Source organism: Crotalus tigris, unplaced genomic scaffold (genome assembly GCF_016545835.1).
Source record: "Crotalus tigris isolate CLP2741 ecotype Arizona unplaced genomic scaffold, ASM1654583v1 scf7180000024370.6872682, whole genome shotgun sequence".
Lineage (NCBI taxonomy): Eukaryota > Metazoa > Chordata > Lepidosauria > Squamata > Viperidae > Crotalus > Crotalus tigris.
In genome coordinates, this window is record NW_024100540.1 from 2,691,524 (window position 1) to 2,717,731 (window position 26,208).

At 39.0% G+C, this 26,208-nt stretch overlaps 1 protein-coding gene across 3 annotated transcripts in view; it reads left to right on the plus strand.

The window, feature by feature from the left end:
* Positions 1-26,208, plus strand: part of UNK (unk zinc finger) — a 76,118-nt gene that overhangs the window by 38,671 nt on the left and 11,239 nt on the right. For 2 of the 3 annotated variants that reach the window (XM_039327961.1, XM_039327959.1), the window contains exons 3-15: positions 1,626-1,802; positions 3,610-3,740; positions 3,873-4,008; positions 4,881-4,998; positions 7,227-7,311; positions 8,866-9,008; positions 9,879-9,926; positions 10,489-10,689; positions 12,702-12,770; positions 14,053-14,227; positions 16,693-16,794; positions 18,953-19,141; positions 25,147-25,328. In XM_039327961.1, coding sequence (XP_039183895.1) covers positions 1,626-1,802; positions 3,610-3,740; positions 3,873-4,008; positions 4,881-4,998; positions 7,227-7,311; positions 8,866-9,008; positions 9,879-9,926; positions 10,489-10,689; positions 12,702-12,770; positions 14,053-14,227; positions 16,693-16,794; positions 18,953-19,141; positions 25,147-25,328 — 1,756 coding nt within the window. The remainder of the gene's footprint in view (positions 1-1,625; positions 1,803-3,609; positions 3,741-3,872; positions 4,009-4,880; positions 4,999-7,226; positions 7,312-8,865; positions 9,009-9,878; positions 9,927-10,488; positions 10,690-12,701; positions 12,771-14,052; positions 14,228-16,692; positions 16,795-18,952; positions 19,142-25,146; positions 25,329-26,208) is intronic. The other variant, XM_039327960.1, reaches the window with a different exon arrangement.

The window sequence follows — 26,208 nt, forward strand, 5'->3', positions numbered from 1 at the left end:
CATGTTTTCCCGAAAGTAAAGCCCACATCAACAATAAGCCCTAGTTTGATTTTTGGGGGGGTGGGCCTAATAGAAGCCCTATCCCCAAAATAAGCACTAGTTTGGAGGCGAGGCACAGAATTAAAAATCAAGCTAGGGCGGGGATAGGGTTGTGGAGCTCCCCCACCTGCCTCGCACCCACTGACCTTACAGCCAGGCCTCTCCTTGCTGACCCACTTCTTCTTCTGAGGCCCCTTCTGCAGCCAGGCCTGCATTTCTCAGTCACAGGGCTTTCCAGAAGGCCTGTGCAACCAAGAACTGAGCTATGGATTCAATCCATAGCTCGGTTCTTCAAGACCTCAGCAGCCGAGTACCAAGGTATGGATTGAGGCCTGACTGCAAAATGCAGGCCCGAATGCAGCTGCAGAACTTCAGTCCCAGAAGAAGTGGACCAGCTGGATGGGGTTGTTGGTGCCTACCCTGAAAATAAGACCTGGTGCCTCTTTTGGAGGGAAAAAAAAAGACCTGGTTTTATTTTTGGGGAAACATGGTATCTGCAATTTCTGTGTCCTCCTCACTTAATTCTTCTGCTTTGTCAGTTGCTTCTAGCACTTTTCCGCAGGGTTGTACCTCGGTTAAGACTGATTGGAAAATTGCTTCGGGGTCAGGGTTTTGCTTCAGCAGAGAGACCATAGGTTTGTGTTTTAGGAATGACCCACTGCAGAAGCTGAGTTTGGTAATGCATTTTGAATGTTTTGATTATGCCTTGGTCGAATGGTTGAATTTTTGATGTAGCGTTTGGAGGCAAAAATTTCAGTTTCATGTTTATAAGATGATTCACTTTGGGATGACTAGGACAATTGCCCACTACAAGGAGAATGGACCATTTCTTCTTCTTCATTTCTTGGTCCACTCCACAAATAGAGTCATCCATGCAGGTTTGTTAGATTTCCAGGTGGCGGGAATATCTTTGGGCTGCAGGTTCTTGAATGAGCAAGGCTTTACCGAAGGTTTATAGCTTCTCTCCGGTTAAGCTAGCACACAACAGAATTCTTAAAAAGTTCTTTAGAAAGTTTTCCACTCCTACATTTGTCACCCCTCGTAATGAGGCTCCTGTCAGGCATCGCCTTGAAAAAGAGTCCACACTCGTCAGCGTTAAAGATGTCATCAACTTTACTGCCGAATCAAAGTCAAAAATATTGTATTCTTTGATATTCTTCTGGAAAGAAATTCATTACTACCAATTCTGCATTTCACTTTTCTTGCCCTTGGTGCAGACTGGACTCAGCTGGTCAAGTTATAGAGAGTAACTTAATATTATTTATCAAGGTCCAGGTTGCCAAGATATAACTTTCAGAGATGGTCAATATAAAGAGGTTGGCTTTCTATTGTGTACATATAGCATGTGTCCGGCCTATGAAAATTAGGTCAACTTAGGGAGGTGGTCAATGTAAAGAGGTATTCAAAATGGAGGTTTTACTGCATGTCTTTAATTTACAAATGGAATTATTTTCAGAAGGAAAAATGCTGGATTTCTCAACCCTGTTGACTGTTCATTTAAAAGGATTTTGATTTTTTTTTGGTTAGAAAGCATGTTTGAGATTTTAAGTTTTTGTGAGCTCTTTCTTTTTTTCCCTTCTCCTTAGGTGTCCATTCCTGCATAGAACTACCGGTGATACAGAACGGCGATATCATCTACGCTACTACAAAACTGGAATCTGCATCCATGAGACTGATTCAAAAGGAAATTGCACCAAGAATGGCCTTCATTGTGCTTTTGCTCATGGGCCACATGATCTACGTTCTCCAGTTTATGATATCAGGTTAGTAGGGAATAAATTCTGTGATATTTACTTGCTGAATCTAAATGGAAATCCTGGAATGTAAAATGCTAATCAATGCGAAGTTCTTCAACATTAGAATATTTATTGCGTTAGATTTCTCTCTCTCTCTCTCTCTCTCTCTCTCTCTCTCTCTCTCTCTCTCTCTCTCTCTCTCTCTCTCTCTCTCTCTCTCTCTTTAAGAAAAGATGTTTAATCCAAGTATTCTAACAAAGGTGCTTTTTTGGACTGTTATGCATTGAAAGGTGACTTTGGCCATTACTTTAGGTAAAGAGCCTTATGAATATGGCTATTGTGAATGGAATGAATACAACCCAATGTGGCACATTACAGAATTTAGATAAAATTCAACCATTGCACTGACTATAGGTGTGATAACACGTTAGCTAGAGAGATATTGAGCCTCTTTCTGAGGCAAATACTTTTGTAGATGCCTGACAAGAATCAAGTTTCAACCGAAAGAAAGTAAAAGCAATTGTGGATTTGTAAAAATACTGTAAGCAACCTAAAGTATATGTAATGGCCAAATTAGATAACTCGTAGTAGGTGCTGGTCTGGGACTTGTAGGGCTTTTCCCACACCCCTGGTGTTGTGCCTTCCTCGCATTCTCAAGATGGAAAGAACACATACAGATCAAGAAATCACTGCCTCCTTCTTGCTGCACCTCCAAAATGAGAGCAGCAGAGTTTCTGCCCTCTCATGAAGGCAGTTCTGTGGCTGTTGAGGACTGCTATAAAAAGCAGCTTGGAGGTAAGAGCAACTGCAGGAAAGGGGAGTGGAGTAGGGAAGGCAGAGGAACTCTGTCTCTCTAGATTTTTTTCCTTTCCAAGAGGTCTTTACACCTACTGGAAGAGACATATTGTCACCAGTTTTTCCTCTTCTCTTGGATACTGAAAACTAAGCAGTGGAGGTTACTAGTAGGAATAGCAACTTCATGGAATATGTTCCTACCTGAGCCTAAAAAAGAGAAATAGTTTTGCTTGCTTGGCCTGTTTTGTTTTCTCTTAACAGCCCAACTAAAAATGGCCATGGAGTTATAGAGCTCTAAGGCAGAGGTCCCCAACCTTTTGGGCACCAGGGACCAGTTATGTGGAGAGAGGTTTTTCCACAGACCGGAGGGGGTGTAGTTTTGTGTGCTGCCTACATCCTGTGAATGGGGCTTTGCTTGTTTGTGCGGACCAGTTGCTGGCATGCCACGGACCAGTACTGGTCCACGGACTGGGGGTTGGGGACCCCTGCCCTAAGGCGTGCGTAGGAAATTGTACTCTGTTTTCCATTGGAAAACATCACTTTTTCCCCAGAACAACAGGTTCGCATTGAGATGGAGTCCATGGTAAAAATATACAGTACACTCAATAAACAGCACACCATTTTGCCACTAGGTTGAGGCAGATGTGTGAATGAAGCCAAATAACCAAAGGGTTAAGCATTTCTCCCCCATGCACCTCTAATCTGTGAAGAAATGCTTAACCCTTTTTCATTCTCTTCATCCTACTGCTTCTTCCATGATGCAGCCAACAGACACCTGGGATCTGAGGGAGAGGAGATACCCAAGGGGAGAGAACAAAATCAGGGGAAACAGTTAAGAACGATAAGCTCTGCAAATCACACCCTTTTCCATTGCAATTTTGGCAATGATGTTTTTTTTTTCCCTAGGCTGCCTTTTACCTCAGCTTTTAGTAGGATTCTCAACATTATTAGAAAGATTTTTTCAAAAAGCCGATAGGCACATATGTTTTTCTTTAAGTATCTGTACCTGCATATTGCTAATTTATCTTTGTTCCCTAAGGGAGCTTCAGGCCATGGAAGCTTTGCAGAATGGTCAAACCACATCAGAAAGTGGCATAGAAGGTCAGTCTGCAGTTGCCGCTAGCCATGCTATGATAGAGAAAATACTCAGTGAAGAGCCAAGGTGGCAAGGTAAGTTCCTTGGGGTTTTACACAGTACTGAATCCAATTATGCTTGAATTAGTCTCTCCTCTAAAAAAAAAGCCTTGTATAGAAATAAGTATGCTTAGGATTTTAATTAATTAATTATACTTATCTTCACAGACACAACTTATGTTTTGGGAAACTACAAAACAGAACAATGTAAGAAGCCCCCACGCCTCTGTCGCCAAGGTTATGCCTGCCCTTATTATCATAATAGCAAAGATAGAAGAAGGAGCCCTAGAAAACATAAATACAGGTACAGTGCTTCAAAACCTGGTTATAAAGGGCCAAGGCTTGACGTTTCCTTCGTTGGGATAGTAACTTTAATCTCAGTGTAATAAATACATCAGTCATAGTGGGAAGACTGTATTTCACATTAAGTAGTTAATTCATGGGTCAGAATTACATCTGTGTAAATGCTGCCATAAGTAAGGGTAAGGGTGCATGTGCTTTAAGCCTGTTGCACTCTATTACAATGTCAGCATGAAAAAGAAAATAACCCTTGTTGCAAAATAAGTTCACATATAAGTAGGTGGCTTTCTATGATATGAGGGGATTTCTCAAGTTGTAGTTCTCAGCCTATTGCCACATTGGAGTTACATTCTAAGAATTAATCAGGGAATACTTATCGAGATGCAGCTATTCTGTTATGATGTTCAGAATATTGTTTCCTCAGGAAAACTGGAATGAACATCAAACCGAATGGCCTCAGAATGAAGACTTTTTGAAACAGCACCTTTCTGAGAAGTGTATTTCAAGAAAAAACATTATACTTCCTAATCATATGCTGATTAGCAGTTATTAATCTCCTTTGCTTATGTTCCTGCTGCCATAAGCTTTCCTTTTCTAAACATTAAGCACTCTTTTGGGGACTGTTTCAGGGCTCAGCTATAACCCAACTACATATTTATAATCTACTTGTCCTTGACCAATTTGAATTAAATAGAAGTGATTTGTATTAGCGTTGTTTGATGAAATGCAATTTGTCCTTCTTGAGGAAGACTAGCAAACAGTAAAGGTACTCAGTGTCAGAAATAAAGCTATACAACTATTGTAGATACGGTTTTTCTGTTTGGCTCAAAAATTAAATGACTTTCTAACTCGTTCTTTTTCTACTTATTGCTACAGATCCTCCCCATGCCCTAGCGTGAAACATGGAGATGAGTGGGGAGATCCTAGTAAGTGTGACAATGGAGATGCATGCCAGTACTGTCATACCCGCACAGAACAACAGTTTCACCCAGAGGTAAAGACTCTTCCTTGTTGGTCATTTACCTGATAAATGCAGAGATTACACAATTTACTGGAGATGATAAACCATACAATTTGTTGTTGTTGTTAATTGCAAAGCCATGTCCGACCCATCGCGACCCCATGGACAACGTTTCTCCAGGTCTTCCTGTCCTCTACCATCTTCTGGAGTCCATTTAAGTTCACACCTACTGCTTCAGTGACTCCATCCAGCCATCTCATTCTCTGTCATCCCCTTTTTCTATGATTTATACCAGAAACTATTTGAGAGAATACATCTGACTGTCTTCTTGATGGCTTTTGATATCATCTGGCAAAATTGGGCCTTGGAAACATTGCTCTGCAGCAGTTTTGGTCTTTCCTGCCAGAAGGTGCCACAGGGGGACTATGGTTTGACCTCCTAGGATGTTGACCTATAGTACCCCATAGGACTTGGCTTGTCCTTCTGTGCTGTTTAAAGCTACACGAAACTCCAGAAGGAACTCATTCAGAGCAGGAATGTGTTGATGACAACTTGCTCAATTGATGACAGCCTGCTCAATTGCTCCCTACGTTCTAATTCCAAGAGGCAATTGGTCTCTTTGAAGTTTGCTCATTATGATAATAGACTGGATGATGACAGAGAACAAACCGAAGTTAAATCCAGAAGATGGAGGCACTCTTAATAAGGAAACATTTTGGTTAAGGAGAAAGCTAGACTCTGAGACTGAGGTATTCTGTAGCCTCATGAAGATACAGAGGCTTTACTGTCAGGGAAAATTTTTCTCTTGTGTGCTTCCCAGGCTATGGAATGAGCCCCCCCTACAATGAGTTGGGTTTTGATTTTAATCTTGTTATGTTTTATATATGAATGTTTTATTGTGTGTTTGGAAATATAATGTATAGATGCAATAATATATAAAACACAAATTCAGTGCATCCTGTTTACAAGCCTTTCTGTTGTTTAGCTATTGTGAAATTGCTTAAATTCTCACTAGAAAAATTTAAGCTTGGACTCCCTAATAAGGGTGCTTCTGAAATGTACTAGAGGATTCCAAGTTAAGGAGGACAAGGCAGATTGAAGCAAAGTTTGGTTGATGGGAAAACAGCTTTCCAAAGGCCACAAAATTTCAGCAATTGAAAACAAAGTTTGTGATGTGAAATGTCTCACGAGGAGTCAAAAAATAATCAGCTCAGCTGTCCCGGAAAGAAAATGGCATGTGATCATAGTGACATATAGGAACTGTGCCAAAGCCATATGTGGAAGTGCCAGGAGGATGTGGCTAGCAATTGGTGGGGCAGTGCATCTGGATTGATTTCCAAGTATTTGAAAAGTTTTCTTCCGAATTACTTCTTTTGCTGAAAATGCATTGCCTAAACTGAAGTAGGGTTCATGGATAGTTCCATTTGATGGGACAATCTTTGAGTAAATTGCAAAGATAATTAATACTATAGTCCTATATGCACGTTTAAGGGTAAGCCGTTAGAGGTTCTGTGTGAATAAGAGTAGATTATGCTATAATTCTGCCCATATGTTATGTATATGCGTGTATCACTGGAAACAGTTCTTTGAAGATCTAAGGTACAATTCTGTACCTCCAAGCATAGGCTGGGGTTCAGGATTATATGCAGTCCTCAGTCCACCAGAATCCTCTAACTTTTATTTTTAGAATGATTTTTTTTTTTGCCTTCAAGTTAGTCTTTGATTCCTGGAGACTTCCTGGATAAATCCCTGCAATTTTCCTAGCGATATTTTTAGAAGTGGTTTGCCATTGCCAACTTCTTAGATCTGGGGGAGAGTGACTGCTCTATGATCACCCGATTAGCTAGAACTAATTAGACTAGGACTAATTAGACTAGAACTCACAGTCATTCAGTTTCTAGCCTGGGGTCTTAAACCATTACAACACAACTGGTTCTTTTTTGGAATGGCAGGCAGGACAAGTTATTGGAGTCATATTATCCATATCTAACTGATTGAGTTAATTAAATTATATGAAACTAAAATTATATTTATTTTAGATCTATTTTGGGTTTTTTTGGAATGCTGCCCATCCCAGCATGCTACTCTAAGACCCAACATAGCCTCAGTCTCCACAGATTTATTCAGTCTACATGCAACCGAAACGTCAACTATCTATTATACTTCTTAATACATTTCTCTCTTTCTAAATCCATCGTAAGCAGCTGAGTTTGAGCAGCTTCATCTTGTCCCAACTTTCTTTTTATTTGTATTTTTCCCAGATCTACAAATCAACAAAATGTAATGATATGCAGCAGTCTGGCAGCTGTCCCAGGGGACCCTTCTGTGCCTTTGCACATGTAGAACGTAGGTGGTCTTCTCTTTATGTAGCAATAATCTGTCTACTGAATGTTATTCCGAGTCTTGTTTAGAGTACAACATTGCTTGCTATATTAAACAAGGCAAGTACAATTTTAAGCAATCAAACTTCCTTCCTCCCCCATAATTAGTCGCATAGGGGGAAAAAACCCAAAAATAATATATAGTGAATTTTATTTCAAACTGCATATATTTTTTTTAAAAAGTAGTCTTCAGTCATCAGATGGTTGATAGCCCTGCGCTTTGTTCTCAAAGCAGAAGTGACACCCAGTGGCTAGTTAAAGATACTGTGAATGCTACTGTGTACTACTTATTTTGAAGTTGTAATTTGCTATTGGTATGATCTAATTCTATGGAAGAAAAGGGGACAAGTTTTTTACTATATTGTTTGTCATGCTCTTCCTTCAACTATAAAACAAGGGCACAATGAAGAAAAAAAATGCAATTTTTTAAAAAAAACTTTTGACACCGACTTCTTCCCAACAATGAACATATCCATAGTTGCTTTTAGAAATGCCTAGAGCATCCAGATATTATTATTCAGTCATCTGTTTATATTGTCTGTTTTTTTTCTTTCCTTTTAAACAAGGATAATCACTTGAGACAGAACAACTTGGAACGAAAGCACAAACCTTCTAGAGGTTACTCCCTGAACACTACTTGCCATCATAGACATGGATGGTTTTTTTCATTCCTAAATGTGCATCGCTTTTTGTACACCCCAAATTCCAGAATTTTAAATTAGTATACATCCATGATTTTCAGATTAGGCCTCTTCCTGTCAACCTTTTGCATTGAGAGTGGGATAAAGGTGGTCGGCCTTTTCAAACAAGCTATGGTGTAATATATGCAAAGCCAAGGTCTCATGAAAGAACTACAGATAGAGCTTGTGTTTTGAGGTTTCAGCTATTTTTAAGCTCAAAAAAATAAAAATAAACAGTCTACTAACTGGTAACCAATTCTGTGATCATATTATGTCTACATTTAAAGATCAATTATTTTTCAGTCATAAATAAAACTGTTTCTAAATTTTGAAAACATACATAATTTCAGAGTTGATTACATTTTTATTTCAATCTGAAGCTGTTTTTATATTAAAGTTACCCAGGTGATATGAAAGGAATTTCAGCCAGATTTTCCCAATCTGATTTAGTTAACAATTATTTAAAATGTTTATATTTTATTAGTAGTTGTCTTGAAGGCCGTTTAGGGAGAAAGGTGGAATATACATTGAATAAATAATCTTAAGTGTAATAAACTAGGGCAGCATAAAGCCTAATTAAAGCAGCTACTATGAATATATATCTGCTATTCTTTAAGACTATCGATATAGAAAAAAAAGGAAGATGTTACATTCTCTCCCTTAGTCTTATGATGCCTTCTTGTTTTTTCTATAGTGATTTGTAGATTGCTGCAGCTGGAAGATTAGCCCTTAGAACTGGTGCTAGGCATTGCCTGTTTAACCTTTGTTCTTATAGAGTTGTTTGTGAACCCATTTTTGTAACTGCATTTATCCTGTGGTTTGTTTTCTGTTTCTTATAGAACCTCCACTTAGTGAAGATTTACAGCCAACATCTGCTGTCTCTAGCCCAACGCAAACTGGCCCTGTAATGTACATGCCCTCAGCAGCAGGCGATTCTGTTCCTGTCAGCCCTTCTAGTCCACAAGCCCCAGACCTTAGCAATGTATGTAAAATTGTTACAAAATTCCTCACTGAGCATGTGATACTGCAGTTCTCTCTAAATATAAGTTCTTTCTAGATAGAAGAACATTGCTGATCCTTTTTTGATCCCAAAAGCTTGAGCTTGTCTTTGTGAATAATGGCAACTGCTCCTACGTCATGGGTATTCAACCTTTTGGCTTGTCTGGGCCACATTGAGTGAAGCGGAATTATGTTGGGATGCAAATGAAACATATAATAAAGTTAGTATATATAAATAACAGATAATAATCTTAAAAGTTTATGATCTTGTGAGGCTGCATTATTAGCTGTCTAATAACCTGTATCCAACCTGTCATGGCCCACAGGTTGGATACACCTGTCCTAGTTAAAAGCTTAAAATAAAATAAAATAAAATAAAATAAAATAAAATAGATAAAAGCCAACAGGATCGCCAACATGATTCTGAACATCCGATAACAGGTATGGCACAAGAAGAAGAAGATAAAAGTTTAGGATTACAGGCTCAGAGCTAGCTCAGCATCTTTGTAGCATTTAAATTGCATAAATTATACATTAGTTCTAGTTCAACAGAATCTTGCCACTTTTCAATTGAATAAATCCAACCAATTCTTAGAAGTGATATTGCTACTACCTAGCATAAGTTTTCACCTTGGGGGATTTTGAAAGGTAGATTATAATACTGCATGAGATCTTACACATATCTTAGTCCAAATTTGTATCATAATGTGACACTGTAAATGTAATATAGCTGACAGAAAAAAATAAAGCTTATTTTAAGTAAAAATATGTCCAAGTGAGTAAACCTGTGTGTCTCCCAGAAATCTGTAGCCCATGTCACATATGATATGTTTCATTTATCTTTGCACTGTAGGTATGGAATAAACCAGGAACTCTACCAACTAGCCCTACTTCTGCTACAGTAAGTATTCTCTCTAGGGGAAGAGGCATTATTTTGAATTGGGGAACATATTCACTCCATTATTGTGATAAGCATCTCCAAATTGCCTGCTCTCTGAAGCAAAAGCAGGACATATTTCATGGGTTTACTTTTTCCACTGTGAAAATTCCAAACCACTTTAAATATGAAAGCATCAATTTACAGTAAGAAATGTACTTGATTTTGCATTAGAAATTTGTATGATATATTGAGATTGTGGCAGTTGATGCAGTATTTGGATCTCTGAAGGTCACAGAAAGCTGTTACAGCATATGAACTACGGAGAACAATCAAAATTGCAGTGAAGATATTCTCATCTTTAATAATATGGCTTTGTTGAAAAAAATGCTCAATATTTCTAAGACACTGAGGCAAAATATAATTATTTGGACTTTTATTAAATTGTGGCTTTATATATTTCAGTCACCTGGTTGAATTTAACAACTTAGATTTTAGAAGTTTACTACCAGCTGTGGTACAAAGGTAGAGAGTGTTACAATCTAATACACAAATTATCATCTTTTTTTCTTCCTGCTTCTGTTAGATTCTCTGTAGAAATAGCAGTCTTGGAAGCCCATCTAATTTATGTGGATCCCCTCCTGGTGCAATTGGAAAACCCCATAGTTTGGAAAGCATTGGTTTTCCCACAGATTCAGTAACTAGTGCAAGTAGCTATAAGAAGGCACCTGGATTTGAGCGGGAAGACCTGGTTGGAGCAGAGTACCTAAAGAATTTCAAATGCCAGGTAGGTCTAAAATACTAGAAAAGGGTATGGGATGTATGTATGATAAACTGTTATCATTAATGATATGGTATATCAACAATATATTAGCTCTGGAACCAATTGTTGATACTTCATGCTAGATGTGTAGTGCCTGTGGGTGTCTTAACACCTGCTGATAAATCCCTTGGGATCTGCCTGTCCATCCTAATTTTATAAAGCTACATTAATATTAGTTTTTGTTCTATTGCAAGTTGGATGCACTGCAAAATGAAGAGATGCCTTGCAGTATGCTTTTTACTTCCTTGGAATATCTCTTGTATTCCATAAATAGAAAGCCTTTACATTCCACATGAGCATAGTGGCGTCATTGTTAGGAAATGACTATGATGAATGAATTGAAAGGCATACATTCCTTTGAGGTGTACCCAGGCATTGAGAAAATAGTGTGGCAAACACCTCCCTGTCTCTGCATTGGTGATTGCTATAAAAGTACTAACTTATGTAGATTGGTTTTAGAGCTGACATGCAATCAAGTAATGCATATATAATTGTTGCAAGGTTCGTGTCATGGATCTCTGTATAGTATTGTGGGAATCCAAGAGGTGCAGGTCATGAAAACATAAGTAAATACAAGCAAGTATAAAGAGGCTTTTGAGGAAGAGATAATGACACTGCTGGAAAGGTTTTGTATTTTAGAGAAAAACAAATCTCAGAAGAATTGGAAGTCTGGGATAGGAGATACTCAGAATAAATTTTATATTTGCTCTGTTTAGTGTGAGTTAGACTTGGAAGCTTCAGAAATGATTCATAAAATGTACCAAAGTAAAAATTATGCAAATATAAATGAATTTCTTAGATAAGCAAATGAGAATTTACTCAGAATATAGATAGTTCTTGCTTACTGAGTGCCTGATTTAATGTCCATTTGAAGTTACAGTGGTGAAATAACATAGCTTTGCATCCAATCCTTGCATTTATGATCATCACAATGCTACTGACTTGCAACAAGCAAAGATCATAGAGAAAGTGGAAATAAAATTGTAAGCTGCAGTTATGTAATGTTTTGCTTAATAACCATGTTTATTCACTTAGCGAAGTGAGATTGTGAGCCTGTTGCAGTCGCATGAAGTTGTACAGCGTCAGAATTTAGTGACTAGAGTCACTAAACAAGGACTACTTGTAAAATCAGTATTTCCTTAAAGTTCATTTTTTTTGTCCTGAGACCTGTTTTTGATTTTACGTGTACACTAAACCCAATATTACAGAAATATAGATTCTATTCTATCCAGCATGTGTCAATTATTTCAGTTAAATTATTTTGTCAAAAATTCAAAGCAGCAAACGGCATATAGCATGGGTCTTCAAACTTGGCCCTTTTATGACTTGTAGACTTCAACATGCCTGGCTGAGGAATTCTGGGAGTTGAAGTCCACAAGTCATAAAAGGGCTAAGTTTGAAGATGCCTGCTCCAGGCAAATCCTCTTTCTACTTCTGTTGTATCAGTGCCACACCAGGTTATAATAATGGCTCCTATTAATTGTTTTCAATTAAATGAACTGTTTTTTCTTCAACAATTATGGCCATACCTCAAGCCCATTTCATTGATAATACAGTAGTATTATCCTGTATATGCAAAGGAAACACTGTTTACTTTGAAGTAAATCATACTGTTTCTAAAGTAATTTGTATCTTTATGCATAGCATATCCAGATTTTCGTTCTCCTTTACAGAACTTTTTAAAGTATACAAACAACACTGTCTTCAACTTGTTATCCCCTTGTATTTCCCTACCATTTATCCCATCTCTTCTAGTTTTTTAAAAAATAGATGTTAAAGAAAAGAGAAAATGTTGGTACAATATCTTTCAATTGCTAGTTTCAGGAGTCCCTTACATGAAGCACTCTAGCCCTTTTCTTTGTAGAATCTGATGTTACCAAAAGCGACAAAATAAGAGGTAGTGCTGTAAACATCTGAAGAAGTTGATAATTTCTGTCGTATTTATTGGGTTTTTTTCCCCCTTCTACTTACTGCAGCAGGCAAAAATCAAATCCCATTCCATGGAACATAGAACCCAAGAACAACCTCTGTTACAACCCAAGCAGGTATGCTACTCCAGAGGATGCTGTTTAGTTTCTGAAGGTTCATATAGTCTCATGTGTAAATTTCAGTTGGTGAAATATGTGGAAAGGAGGGTTGAAAGGGTTTTTGACACTTTCCTAAGTGTATAAGAATCAGTCTGGTTTCTTTCAGATAAAAAAAAAAAATTGAAGTTGATGTGAATAGAAAAGTATAAAGTCAGAATTTTTGAATACTACTTGAACTAGATGGATCAGTGATGGCGAACCTTTTAGAGACCGAGTGCCCAAACTGGAACCCAAAACCCATTTATTTATTGCCGGGTGCCAGGTGGGCGTGGCTCACTGGGTGGGCGTGGCTGTGGTGGTCATGGTGTGGACAAGGTGGGCGTGATCACCTCGATGTTGCTCATGGCGAGGAATGCTTGTGGGGGCCGGGCAGGGTTGGGGAAGATCCAGGGGGTCTCTGGCAGGTGGGGCGGTGGGCAGGAGACTCGTCCTGCTGGGTGAGGCGAGGCAAGGCGAGGCAGGGTGGGGGTGCCATTGTCACAGGGCAAGGTGAGGCCAGGGCGGCTGCTCCTGATACCATCGGCCCCTGCACACAGAGGCCAGCGAGCGCATGGGTGCAGGGATGCATCTGGCAAGTTAGTGGACAGCTGGTTGAAGAGGGACGGTTGCCATCTTCGGGGCATGGCGCGCGTGCCCACAGAGAGGGCTCTGAGTGCTGCCTCTGGCACGCGTGCCATAGGTTCGCCACCACTGAGATTATTGGAGGAAGGTTCACTGCAGTTTACAAATCTTCTTTAGTTTGAGCCTCCTTTGATATTCGAATGGCAAGATTACACACAGACATCTTGAATTATATAACTTGGTGATGTGATGCAGCTGACAATATACAAGAACTGTTAACAATTAATCAATGGAACGACTTGCCTCCAGGAATTGTGGGGGCTCTGACATTAGAGGTTTTTAACAAAAGATTGGACAGCCATTTGTTACATGGTTTCCTGCTTGAGCAGGAGATTGGACTAGAAGACCTCCAAGGTCCCTTCCAACTGTTATTCTGTTCTAAAAGAGTTCCAAACAGTCTTTATTGTGTTGTGTTGTATTGTGTTGTATTAAATGCTAAGAACCAATCAGCTGCCCTAAGTGTACCTTAGAATTGAAGGGTGAGATATAAATGTTAGGAAGAAATAAAACTTATTTATGACAATATATCATTACTTCTCTCCGAATATTCTGTTGCCTCATAGGAATACATGAGTGTATTTTCAATACATCAATACATGAATGTATTTTCCTCTTTCAGGATATATTAGGGATTCTTCCAGTTGGCAGCCCATTGACATCTAGCATCTCCTCTAGCATTACTTCTAGTTTGGCAGCAACACCACCAAGCCCAGCAGGCACCAGCAGTGTACCAGGCATGAATGCCAATGCCCTTCCTTTCTACCCAACTAGTGACACTGTGGAGTCCGTGATAGGTAATACTGCCTATGCACATTGATGGTGCAGGGAATCCAGAAGAAGAATATCCATTATGGGTGGGAAGCCTTTGGTTGTTTTATTTAGAGAACTTACAGTAGAAATTATGCTTTATTGCTTTGTGACTTGGCTGATGACTTGCATTTAATATGAACTCTTTCATATTTCATAAATTAAATTATAGAACAATATTACACAACAGCTCCCATAGCTGAATTCTGTAAAAATATGACAAAAACCACAAGGAGTCCTTTATCTTCTTAAAGGCTAATAAATTTATTGTGATATAAGTTTTTATATAGCAATAAACTTATTGGATTGTGACATGGCTCTGCTGTTTTTGCTAGAGCAGACAATGTGGCAGGATAGTCAATGAAAGATCATGATTGCTTCTAAATCTCTGTGTATATGTGTGTGTAGATCTTGTTTGATGTTCTTCATCTTATCCTATATTTTCTAAACTCATAAGTCACCAAATTGGCTCAGTGTACCATTGTGTGGGTCAATCCACTAAAAATTCAGTCATGTGGCATGCATAATCTGTTACTGAGCAGCTATTTTATAAATATTAAAAAGATGAACATTTCCATTCACGATAGCAATAACAAAACATTTCAAATGCAGATTTTTAAAAGATTTTATTTACATTTCTGTTTAAGGGCTCATGTTACCATATTTAAATTTCTAAATTTAGTGGATTTCCAAGAAGAATAAGAGTGCGTATTGTACAAGGATGGGCATTTCTCTCTTTTTTTAATGTATTATTGTCATTTTTATGGTTGATTGCACAGTCAACCAGATTTTTAAAGTGGATTTGGGATTTTTGTCCATTGAGTCCTTCCCAAGGACCTGTGAGAGGCAAATATTATTTTATAATATTAAAATATCATTGCAGGATGTATGCTGTTCTGAGTAAAGCCTTTTGCAATTATTATTATTATTGATATTTAGCATTGTTTGATACACGTCTCTTATTTTCCAGGTAATCTGTTACCATTTTTATTAACTGTTGGTGTTCTGTTACAGGCCTGGAATGATACAAATAAAAGAGACAACTCTTGCCACTAAATTAAAACACTTATGAAGGATCTGTTGGGGGGGGGATATGTTTCTTAATTCTAGATGGGTACTTTCTTAACATTTTCTAATAGGAAATTGTTGAGGAAATCTGAAATTCTTTTATTGCTTTCTGAATGCTCAAGAAGTAACCTTCTAGGCCAGTGATGGCGAACCTTTTAGAGACCGAGTGCCCAAAAACTGGCCCCACCCCCGCTCTGCCCCACCCCGCCTGACCGCGGGGCCACTCACCGCCTCCAGGGCCCGCTGCTGATCATCCAGCAGCGCCATGGCGGCCACACCCTCTACCCACATCCCACAGCATCAACTGTGCAGGATAGGCAGTGAGGGCAGAGTCTTGTCTATGCTGCCTGGCTGCCATGTCCTTGGCTACACTGCTGTGCATGGGCCATGCTCTCCTCCAGGGGGGCTGCTGGTGAGGGGGTCATGGGGGAAGCAAGGCTGGGACAACAGCAAGTGTGCCCACAGAGAGGGCTCCAAGTGCCGCCTCTGGCACCCGTGCCATAGGTTCGCCACCACTGCTCTAGGCAGTACTTCACAACTGAAGATAAACTATGCAGGAGGGGGAGGGGAACATCCATTTTCAGCATCTAAAATTGTTTATTATTTATATTATAGTCTTACCTTTCTGAAACCACAAGAATGTCACAAATAGAGCACAACCCATGTGATGCTTTATGAGACAACATTTGACAAGACATAATACATTGGCTAGGAATACCCCCAGGGATGATCCTGTGCAGGTTTGCTCCATCTCATCCCCAACTGGCAGTGTCCGTGCTACGTGGCTGGCTCATTATTGGGCCACTGCTGGCTATAGCTTGTTTCATAGGATATGCTCATTCATTTTCCCCTTCCTCCCCCCTACACACAGCCTCTTATATTACTGCCATACACACTTCCCTTCTTTGCACTGTCATACTTGCACCTCATTCCTATTGTCATCTCCTCTGTCATTAATTGCAATCCAAGTTGCTCTCCACAGTGGAATTCCTAACTATAGCAATAGTGAATTCCAATCACTATGCATCATGGACACCTAGGTTGCCAGGTGACTGGGACGGGCACCTGTTATTAAAGCCAACCCTGGATGTACTTCTACCCAAGGTCAAGCTGTACAGCAGGTGTGCAGGGAGATCTGTTTTGCATTGCTGTTATTTCCAGTGTCAATCTATGGGATCAGCCTGATGCTGAAAGACCTAGGATTCAGATCAGGCCATAGGAAACAATATTGAAAGCTGATTCATTTAAACAACTATTGGCAGCCTTGCATTGTAGATTCTCCAGTCCAGAGCAGTGACATCTCTTTGTGAACTCTTTGGACTTCCCTTTCCCTTGAAGTTGTTGGTCCTTTTTGTAATATATAATTGGTGCCTCTGTCTGGCAGAGTCTGCCTTGGATGACCTGGACCTGAACGAATTCGGAGTGGCTGCCCTGGAGAAGACATTTGACAGCAGCTCGGTGCCCCACACGAGTGGCATCATGATAGGTACATGAAAGCAACAGAGCTTTCTTTGATCTTCTGCCAAGCAGGGTTTGCCCCATCAGCTGGCTGAAGCAGCCTAGCAAGCTCTCAGAACCAGCCCTTACATGACATATTGGTTAACAGCCAATGGGAGACCTTAGAGCCAAAGGGCCCTCATTGGTTAGCGAATTGGAAATATCTTTCACTGGTTTCTGATGTCCCAATTATGTTTACGAGATAGGCATGGCTTATTTTGCTTTACAATATCTTAACAGTGGCACACTAAACATGTTCACAAAATTCTGACACAAGACTATCATGGAAGAGGGGGAAAAATCGGTTTAAATAGTAGGAAACAAATTGGATTGGTATCACTGTTCTGCTGTCACAGGATCATGGCAAGGCATGTCGCCACACATTGACAAACTACCGCTTGTGTATCTCATCCCTTGTATGTGGTCATTTCAAACCAGTGTCTTCTTTTTTTTTTTTTTTTTTGCCCCATGTCTTGTTTTCAAGTGAATATAGTCTATGCAACCTTGCTATATTCTAAGTGTACATATCCCATTAGTAATTGACAAAACTTTTCTTTGGGAACTGAAACTGTGTGCAAATTGGTAAGTGCCTTACTCACTGCTGCCACTACACTTTTTTTAAAGGCACATCCATTAGCTTAAACCACCTTGGTATCAGGTGTTTTTCTATTGCAAAACAGTTTGCAACTGTCTTTCATCAACACATAGTTTTATTTCAGCATATCCTGTTTTTAGTGTTGTTGCTTCTGATTTGAGTAGCTGTGCAAATTAGAATTAGCCTACCCAGCATATTTTCTGCTTTCTCAAAAAGTGGTTCTACTTTGAGGAGATAGTATTCAACATAAAACCATTTGGCAGAAATGCTATGGCCATATTGGTTTGGGCTAAGATCAGTTTGGAAATAAATATGGAGAATGTGGCCCAGTGCTGTTTTTCCTTTACAGTTAGGCCTTGTTCCCATAAGCAGCATCTTCTTTAGTCTCGTATATATGAATGAGAAATTGGTTTTTCAGATTATCAGAAAACTTCGTCGTCATGCAAGCCAGCTCAGTATACCATAGCCAGAAGAACATGTTGGTTGATCTACTGTTGCAACTTTTAGGGTAAAAGAAGGATGGGAAGTTCTGTGCCACATAGGAGACCCTTTAATCTGAAGCTTTCAAGGCAGTGCTATGTGTTCTCAAGCATTATTAAAACTGAGAAAAAAAGTATTCTTGCAACACTAACAACTTTCATGGACTAGTGAGTTTGATTTCTTTTCTGTGCCATGCAATTGGGAGTCCTCTAGCCAAATGGGAAGGTGATTTACCCTGCTCCCTTTCCTGTAGATGAAGCATAAATAATTGCTGTGCCACCAGTTTACTGATCTCTTCTGCTAGAACATCTTATGAGTGTGTTTCTGCATGTAGAAATTAAGCTCCATTTTTTTTCCTTTGGCACAGTGCCTGAATACAGAACTCTGTCCCATTTGCTGTCTCTTAACAAATTTTTATCCTTACTGTGGAATGGGAGGTTCAGCTTGCAAGAATATCTTTGGCACAGTCTATAAAAAGTGGAGTTGCCATTTAATTCGAACGACTGTCCTTGAAAAATGTACTTCTTAATCTATATGATTTGATGAACACATCTCTTCTGAAAAAAAGCATAAATCATAATTATACTCTAATTATTATATATAATCATGATAATCATTACTAGATACTATAGTTGTCATAGAAATGTAGTTTCTTGCACGAACAAATAATGGGGATAGTAGAAAATTAATTTAAACATGTATATAAATAGTGTCATTATGGAGCTACAAGAATTGAAAATCAGCTATCTAACTATCTCTTAGATTGTAAGCTGTCCTTTGCGTACTGGAGAACTTCGGATTCTTAACTCTAATCCTAACCCTGGCTCCCAGTGTTTTGCAGCTAACATTCAATAGTTTACTTTTTAACCTTCCTTGGCTACAGGGACAATTCTTATAATACCAGCTCTGAAGGTGTAGAAAGATATAGATTAGAGGAATATTCTGGATTCACCCATCCTTTTACTGGTGCAGAGAGTGAAGCAAACACCTGCTGCTCAAATTCCTGTGCTGTGCTTCCACTCATAATTCATGGCTTCTACATTCCCATACTTTCTGTGTGTTCTTTGTCCAGGTGGGAGTTTGCTGCAAAGTTCTGCTCCTGTAAATATCCCTGGGTCCCTTGGAAGTTCTGCCTCCTTTCACTCTGCCTCTCCTTCTCCACCGGTCAGCTTATCATCGCATTTCCTCCATCAGTCCCAGGGACACTTAAGCCAATCAGAAAATACTTTCCTGGGGACATCAGCTTCTCATGGATCATTAGGTAAATGCCCAATGTAAGCATGAGAGTATATCTGTTAACATGTTCACTGTCTATGCCATGTAAGTATTTTCCTTTTTTTTTTAAATTAACTTTCATTTGAATGTTCACATTTTTGTTGCCATCTAACATAATGTATTTGTCCAGTCTCTGTAAAATCAGAAAAGATTAATTAGATCTAAGTTATAAGGATTTGACTTTTTTGAACAGGACTTTGTTGCAGACGAAAAACCAATCAAATAAATTTAGTACAGGTAATCCTCGACTTACAACAATTTGTTTAACGTACGTTCAAGGTTACAATGGAATTGAAAAAAAAAGTGACTTACAAGCAGTCCTCATACTTACAACTATTGCAGCATCTCCTACCGTCACGTAATCAAAATGTAGACAATTGGCAACTGACCTGTTCTGTGATAACTGCATTGTCCCAGGGTTGTGTGATTGCCATTTGCAATCTTCCCAGCTGGCTTCTAATAAGCAAAGTCAGGGCGGGAAGCTGGATTCACTTAACAATGGCATGATTCTCATAACCACTGCTGTAATTCACTTAACACTCGTGCCAAAAAGGTCATAAAGTCGGGCATGACTCACTTAACAACCACCTCGCTTAGCAACAGAAATTCTGGTCCCAATTGTGGTCGAAAGTCAAGTATGGCCTGTACTGTAGAAGACTAGTAATAAAGGATAATTACTAATTGGGCATGGATTTCAGAGGAAAGGCTGAGTCTTTGAACCCACATCTGATTTAGCTTGGATAGATGATTTCAGATTGCAACAAAGTAAATTTCAAATATGCAAGTAGACCCATTCCACAGACTGAATGTAAAAGTTCAGTAAGTATATGAACAGCAGTTCAGTTCCCCTGAATTCCATACTTCAGTTCTTGACTGAGTGTTTGAACTCCATAGGAAGATCTGTGGCAATATACATTTAATGAGTCCCAAACAGGGTGAAATTGGTTTACTGATATGTATATTAATGATTTATAAAAAAAAAACCTGTACAAATATGAAATGTCATTAGCTATCAGCTTTTAATTCACTCAGAACAAACTTGTGATGCCTACATTGCTTTCATTTACATATATGATTCCTATAAACAAATATTCTGACAGCACCTGAACAAAATATTTCTCTTTATATGTCAATTTTAAAGCAGCATCTGTATTATTTTTGTGTTTATCTTACATAAGTATGCATAGAAGCATTCATTATTTGATCAGATGTTCTAACATTGAACTCTGGCATTAAAATGAGGCCTTGGGGCACATTTTGTGTTTAGTGAAGGAAGTACTAATAACTGTAGCGTGCTTTGCAAATTTGAGCGATGTGCTGCTTCTATTATATTATATATACTATGTATGTTAGACTGAGAAATTGAAGAAACATCCCAGAAGAAAACAGTGGCAAACCAGTTCTTTATGTTACCAAGGAGACAACACAGACATATCCATATAATTACCAGGAACTGAGTTTGATTTGATGGGAACTTTATCTCTTTCATTCTATTTAACCAATCAGAGTCAGATGTAGTCATTCTGTGAAATCAGCAAAGGAGTTGTGGATAGCTTAATGGTTTCAGTTTACTAATTTAGTCTAATGTTTTATATCCACAAGCCAATATTTACCTAATGTCCTCTACGTAACCGATTTTTATTCCACAATAGGTAAGATATATGAATTAAAGATTAAGAATTGATTAAAAATTAAGAATTGATAAAGGAATAAGGCAGGAATGTTGTTTCGAGGGTGGGGTGAAGAGACCTTAAAATCTGTCGTATGTTTTCACATGTTCATTCATACGTGCCTGTCATATTTGTAATCATTTACTTTGAACAAACTCATGCTCCATATATTGCAACACTTTTGATTTTCAGCACTGTACAATTTACACACTTTAGTAACTAGGGATGGCAGATCAGGCAGATTATAAGAAATGATTGCAGAAAAGACAAATGCACCCCATTGTTCAAGAAAAAACAGAAAGTTTAGGATATGATTGAAGGTCCTAAACAAATATATTACTCTGAAATCAATACTCAAACATTCATTTCCCAGGATTCCTTATACAGTAATGCAACTGCATTGATTTTTCTATAAGGTCATTATACCCAGTTTGGAAAAACTCTTTTCCCTGAAAGAGGTCCACATATATATCATATATCTGTGCTCGGTTTGTATCATCCGTTATTGCATATATGCAGGGATCTCTAGCAATGAGCATATGAGCTATTCTTATTGCAGTTGTATACACTGTGCTTGTCAGAGTATATAGCTATCTGTTCAGAGTATATAGCTAGCTTAGGAATTAAGAACTGTCTCCTTAAGGGATGGCCTTCTGGATAATGTAGTTTATGTTATCTGGTAGGTCCTAATTTAATTAAAATGGAACTGATTTCTAAACTGACATGTAAAGATTGCACTGTAAAAGGCATCTCATGAATGGGGCTGCATAAAGCTAATGGAGAGAGGAAAAGATTATCTTCAATGAGTAATTTTGCTCTAGAATTTTTGTTCCTGCCAAAAACATAAACAGCTTTCATGCTTACAAAAACAGTGTCAGCAGTAACATGATAGCAAATCAACATGATGAATGTCCTAAAATATGTAGAATTTTTAAGAAGTAAATTTTGTTATAAGCATATTTCTTTATGCTTTGGGTTCTTGGGTTCTGCAATGTTGTGTGCCTTGGATTTGGCAATTCTGTTGTGGTCAATTTATTTCAAAAGTATAGCCATGCTTTTTATATTGCAGCTTAAGCATTGCTGCTGAACAGCAGCCTTAAATTGAAAGTAAACTATAATTTAAATTCTGTGTGGAAAAAAAACCCATTTTCCTATGATGCAGAGAGATACCTACAAAAACTCATTTGATTTACAGCATCTTTCCTTATCTGAGCAAATGTTTGGTAAGAAATAGATTCTTCCTCATTAGAGGAAGGAGTCTCCATTGTTCTGCATACTTGCTGGATCACTCTTATTTTCTAAAGCTAAATACTTCACTCATAACCTTTCATTTTTCTGCATGATTTCTGGCAGAAAACAGAAGAAAAATAGTTTACAGTGAGGGAAAAGATTATTTGATCCCCTGCTGATTTTGTACATTTGCCCACTGACAAAGAAATGATCAGTCTATAATTTTAATGGTAGGTTTATTTTAACAGTGAGAGGCAGAATAACAACAAAAAAATCCAGAAAAACTCACTTCAAAAAAGTTATAAATTGATTTGCATTGTAATGAGTGAAATAAGTATTTGACCCCTTCGCAAAACAAGACTTAGTACTTGGTGGCAAAACCCTTGTTGGCAATCACAGAGGTCAGATGTTTCTTGTAGTTGGCCACCAGGTTTGCATACGTCTCAGGAGGGATTTTGTCCCACTCCTCTTTGCAGATCTTCTCCAAGTCATTAAGGTTTTGAAGCTGACGTTTGGCAGCTCAAACCTTCAGCTCCCTCTACAGATTTTCTATGGGATTAAGGTCTGGCGACTGGCTAGGCCACTCCAGGACCTTAATGTGCTTCTTCTTGAGCCACTCCTTTGTTGCCTTGGCCATGTGCTTTGGGTCATTGCCATGCTGGAATACCATCCATGACCCATTTTCAATGCCCTGAGGGAAGGAGGTTCTCGCCCAGGATTTGACAAGTACATGACCCCATCCATCGTCCCTTTGATGCGGTGAAGTTATCTGATGCGGTGAAGTTATCCTGTCCCCTTAGCAGAAAAAACACCCCCAAAGCATAATGTTTCTACCTCCATGTTTGACGATGGGGATGGTGTTCTTGGGGTCATAGGCAGCATTCCTCCTCCTCCAAACACGACGAGTTGATGCCAAAGAGCTCGATTTTGGTCTCTCCTGACCACAACACTTTCACCCAGTTCTCCTCTGAATCATTCAGATGTTCATTGGCAAACTTCAGTCAGGCCTATACATGTGCTTTCTTGAGCAGGGGGACCTTGCGGATGCTGCAGGATTTCAGTCTTTCATGGCGTAATATATTACCAATTGTTTTCTTAATGATTATGGTCCCAGCTGCCTTGAGATCATTGACAAGATCCTCCCGTGTAGTTCTGGGCTGATTCCTCACCATTCACATGATCATTGAAACTCCACGAAATGGGATCTTGCATGGAGCCCCAGACTGAGGAAGATCGACAGTTATTTTGTGTTTCTTCCATTTGCGAATAATCGCACCAACTGTTGTCACCTTCTCACCAAGCTGCTTGGCAATAGTCTTGTAGCCCGTTCCAGCCTTGTGTAGGTCTACAGTCTTGTCCCTGACATCCTTGGACAGCTCTTTGGTCTTGGCCATGGAATCTGATGGACAGGTATCTTTTATACAGGTAACAAGCTGAGATTAGAGCACTCCCTTTAAGAGGGAGTTATCTGTATAAAAGACACCTGGGAGCCAAAAATCTGACTTGATTGATAGGGGATCAAATACTTATTTCACTTATTAAAATGCAAATCAATTTATAACTTTTTTGAAATGTTTTTTTCTGGATTTTTTGTTGTTGTTATTGTGTCTCTCACTGTTAAAATAAACCTACCATCAAAATTATAGACTGATCATTTCTTTGTCAGTGGGCAAGCGTACAAAATCAACAAGGGATCAAATAATTTTTCCCCTCACTGTATCTCCACCAGATACGGAATGGTTGTATGCTGTGACTTAAATGGAATAGATCCAGAAGCCTACTTTATATCATTTTCAGCAACAAACCAATGTCTCTCAGCAGAGCAAATTAGCCAGTCCTTGCTCTCTCAGAAGTATCTCTGTGTGATAATGGATTTTTACAGTCACACTTTAAATACTATAAAATATAGTGGGTGGTATATCTTTTCCCCTTAATAGCAGATTCTGTGCCTCATTCCCGTGCCTTATCTAAAGACATATTGGTCTGTTGTGATGAAAAGATTTCTCAAATTAGTTGAGGGCACTCTCTACATTATTTTAAATTAACTGATGCTGAATAACAACACAACAGAAATAACATTACTATAGTTTAATATACTCTATTATAATTTTCCCTTGGAATGTCCAGAGGGAACTTTGGTCTATTAGCAATTGTGTATTTGAACTGAAAAGGAAGATACTGTGATAATAGCGGATGTAATACTAAGAAAAGTGTGTCGAGTGTATTTTCAAAATTAAATGGGTAGAGAAAATTTGAATAAGTGCCAACACATATTCAGATCCAAGTTTTTAAACTTCTGGTTGCATCATGAACTAGCTGTATGCTGATGCTTCCTACTTTAACTTGGCTTCTGCCCTTAGGAGCAGCTAAACAAACTCAGATTCTTCCATCTCTCATTTTCTTAATGTGTGATCTGAGGTGTCTTTATTTCTTTTCTAATAAGACATATCAACCATAGTTTGTTATATGTTATGATTCTGGCTTCTTTACAGCTAAACAAGTCAGAATTTTCAATTGGCATTTAATGGATGGATCTCAGTGATTTCTTTAACTGTTCCTACTAGCAAGAGTAGGCAGTCAGGATTGGCCATGTAAAAGACAACAGATCATGCCAGAATTCTAAAGATATCTATCTTAATATGGCATCAAATGTCGTCCTAAAGATATTAACAAAGTACAAAATAATGGGTGACTGTTTCATTTTGTTCTTAAGCATCTGTGTGCTGATTGCTGTTCCCTGAAGCCTAAGCCTTTACCGAGAGTTTATGGTATATTCGTTCCTCATGTGCTCTGTGTGAATCTGCACTAGGTAATCCTGTATCTATCTACACTGCATTTGTGGATTAAGTGTACTACAGAACTGCTTCTGGGCATCGTTTGCACAAGATTGTCAGCTGCCATTCTTTTTTGCTAAAGCTGAAGGGGCAGACTGACAGTGCAAATGCATGCATATCCCTCCAAACGGTTTTCAAATGCAGTGTTGCCCAGTAAAAAAAAATGGCAGCATTCTATTCTAGTTTTCAAAAAAATAGTTTGGGACGAGAAAAAGAAATGTGAAATAACATGTTTTTCTTATCTCCACACGAAACAGGTTTAAATGGAATGAACAGCAGCATATGGGAGCATTTTGCTTCAGGAAGTTTTTCACCCAGTACTTCACCTGCATTTCTGTCAGGTCCAGGTGCTGCTGAGCTGGCCAGGTTGCGGCAAGAATTAGACGAAGCTAACAGCACGATAAAACAGTGGGAAGATTCTTGGAAACAAGCCAAACAGGTAGTGTGGTTGGCAGGGTGTATGCGTGTGTGTGTGTTTGTGTGTGTTTGGCTGGTTGGTTTCCTAAAGCATTAATAGCAGCCCTAAACTAATGAGTAATTTGGGATCTAAGAAAGTACTCAGCTGGCCTAACTGATTTTTGTAATGTAAACTCGCCACAGATCTTTTTACTAATGGACAAAGAAAAAGACGGATATCTTAGGTGTGCAGAGGAGTAGATTTCAAGTTGTGATGCTCAGCACAAACATTCTTGAGTTCCTCTATGACAGAGTTCCCCAACCTTTCTGGCTTTGCGGACTGATGGGGGGGGAGGGGATGGTTCCGTAAATGGAGCATGGATGCACACACTTGCCTGCTGCTTGCACAAGTGGGGATGTGCGTGCATGCTTGCCCGCCACTTCCGCAACCCAGTTCTGAATGGCTCAAAGCCCGGTAGCAGGCTGCGGGTTGGGGACCCTGCTCTATGAGTCTTAGCTTTTCTAATTTGAATTTGGATTCATCTGCCTAAAGGTTTCATGCAGCTTAACTTGTGCTTCATCTCTAAAATGATACTCTCTTTTCCTTCACAGTCTCCAATATACTATTTATTTTATTTATTTGTTAATATGCTGATGCAGTGAGTGATATTACTATTGTTGACCTAGGGCACAGGTCGGCAACCTGCGGCTCTGGAGCCGCATGCGGCTCTTTGAGCCTTCCCCTGTGGCTCCCAGCCTCCTCTGCCTTTGCAGAGAGAGACAGAGACAGAGAGAGGCAATTGCGCTTCCCTGCTTCTCTCTCTCTCTGTTTGTGTTTTTGTGTGTGCGTTTGTGTGTAAAAGAGAGTGCACTCACAGTGTTCTCCGAGGAGCTGAAAAGCTTCCTGGGCGGAGCTCCTCCCT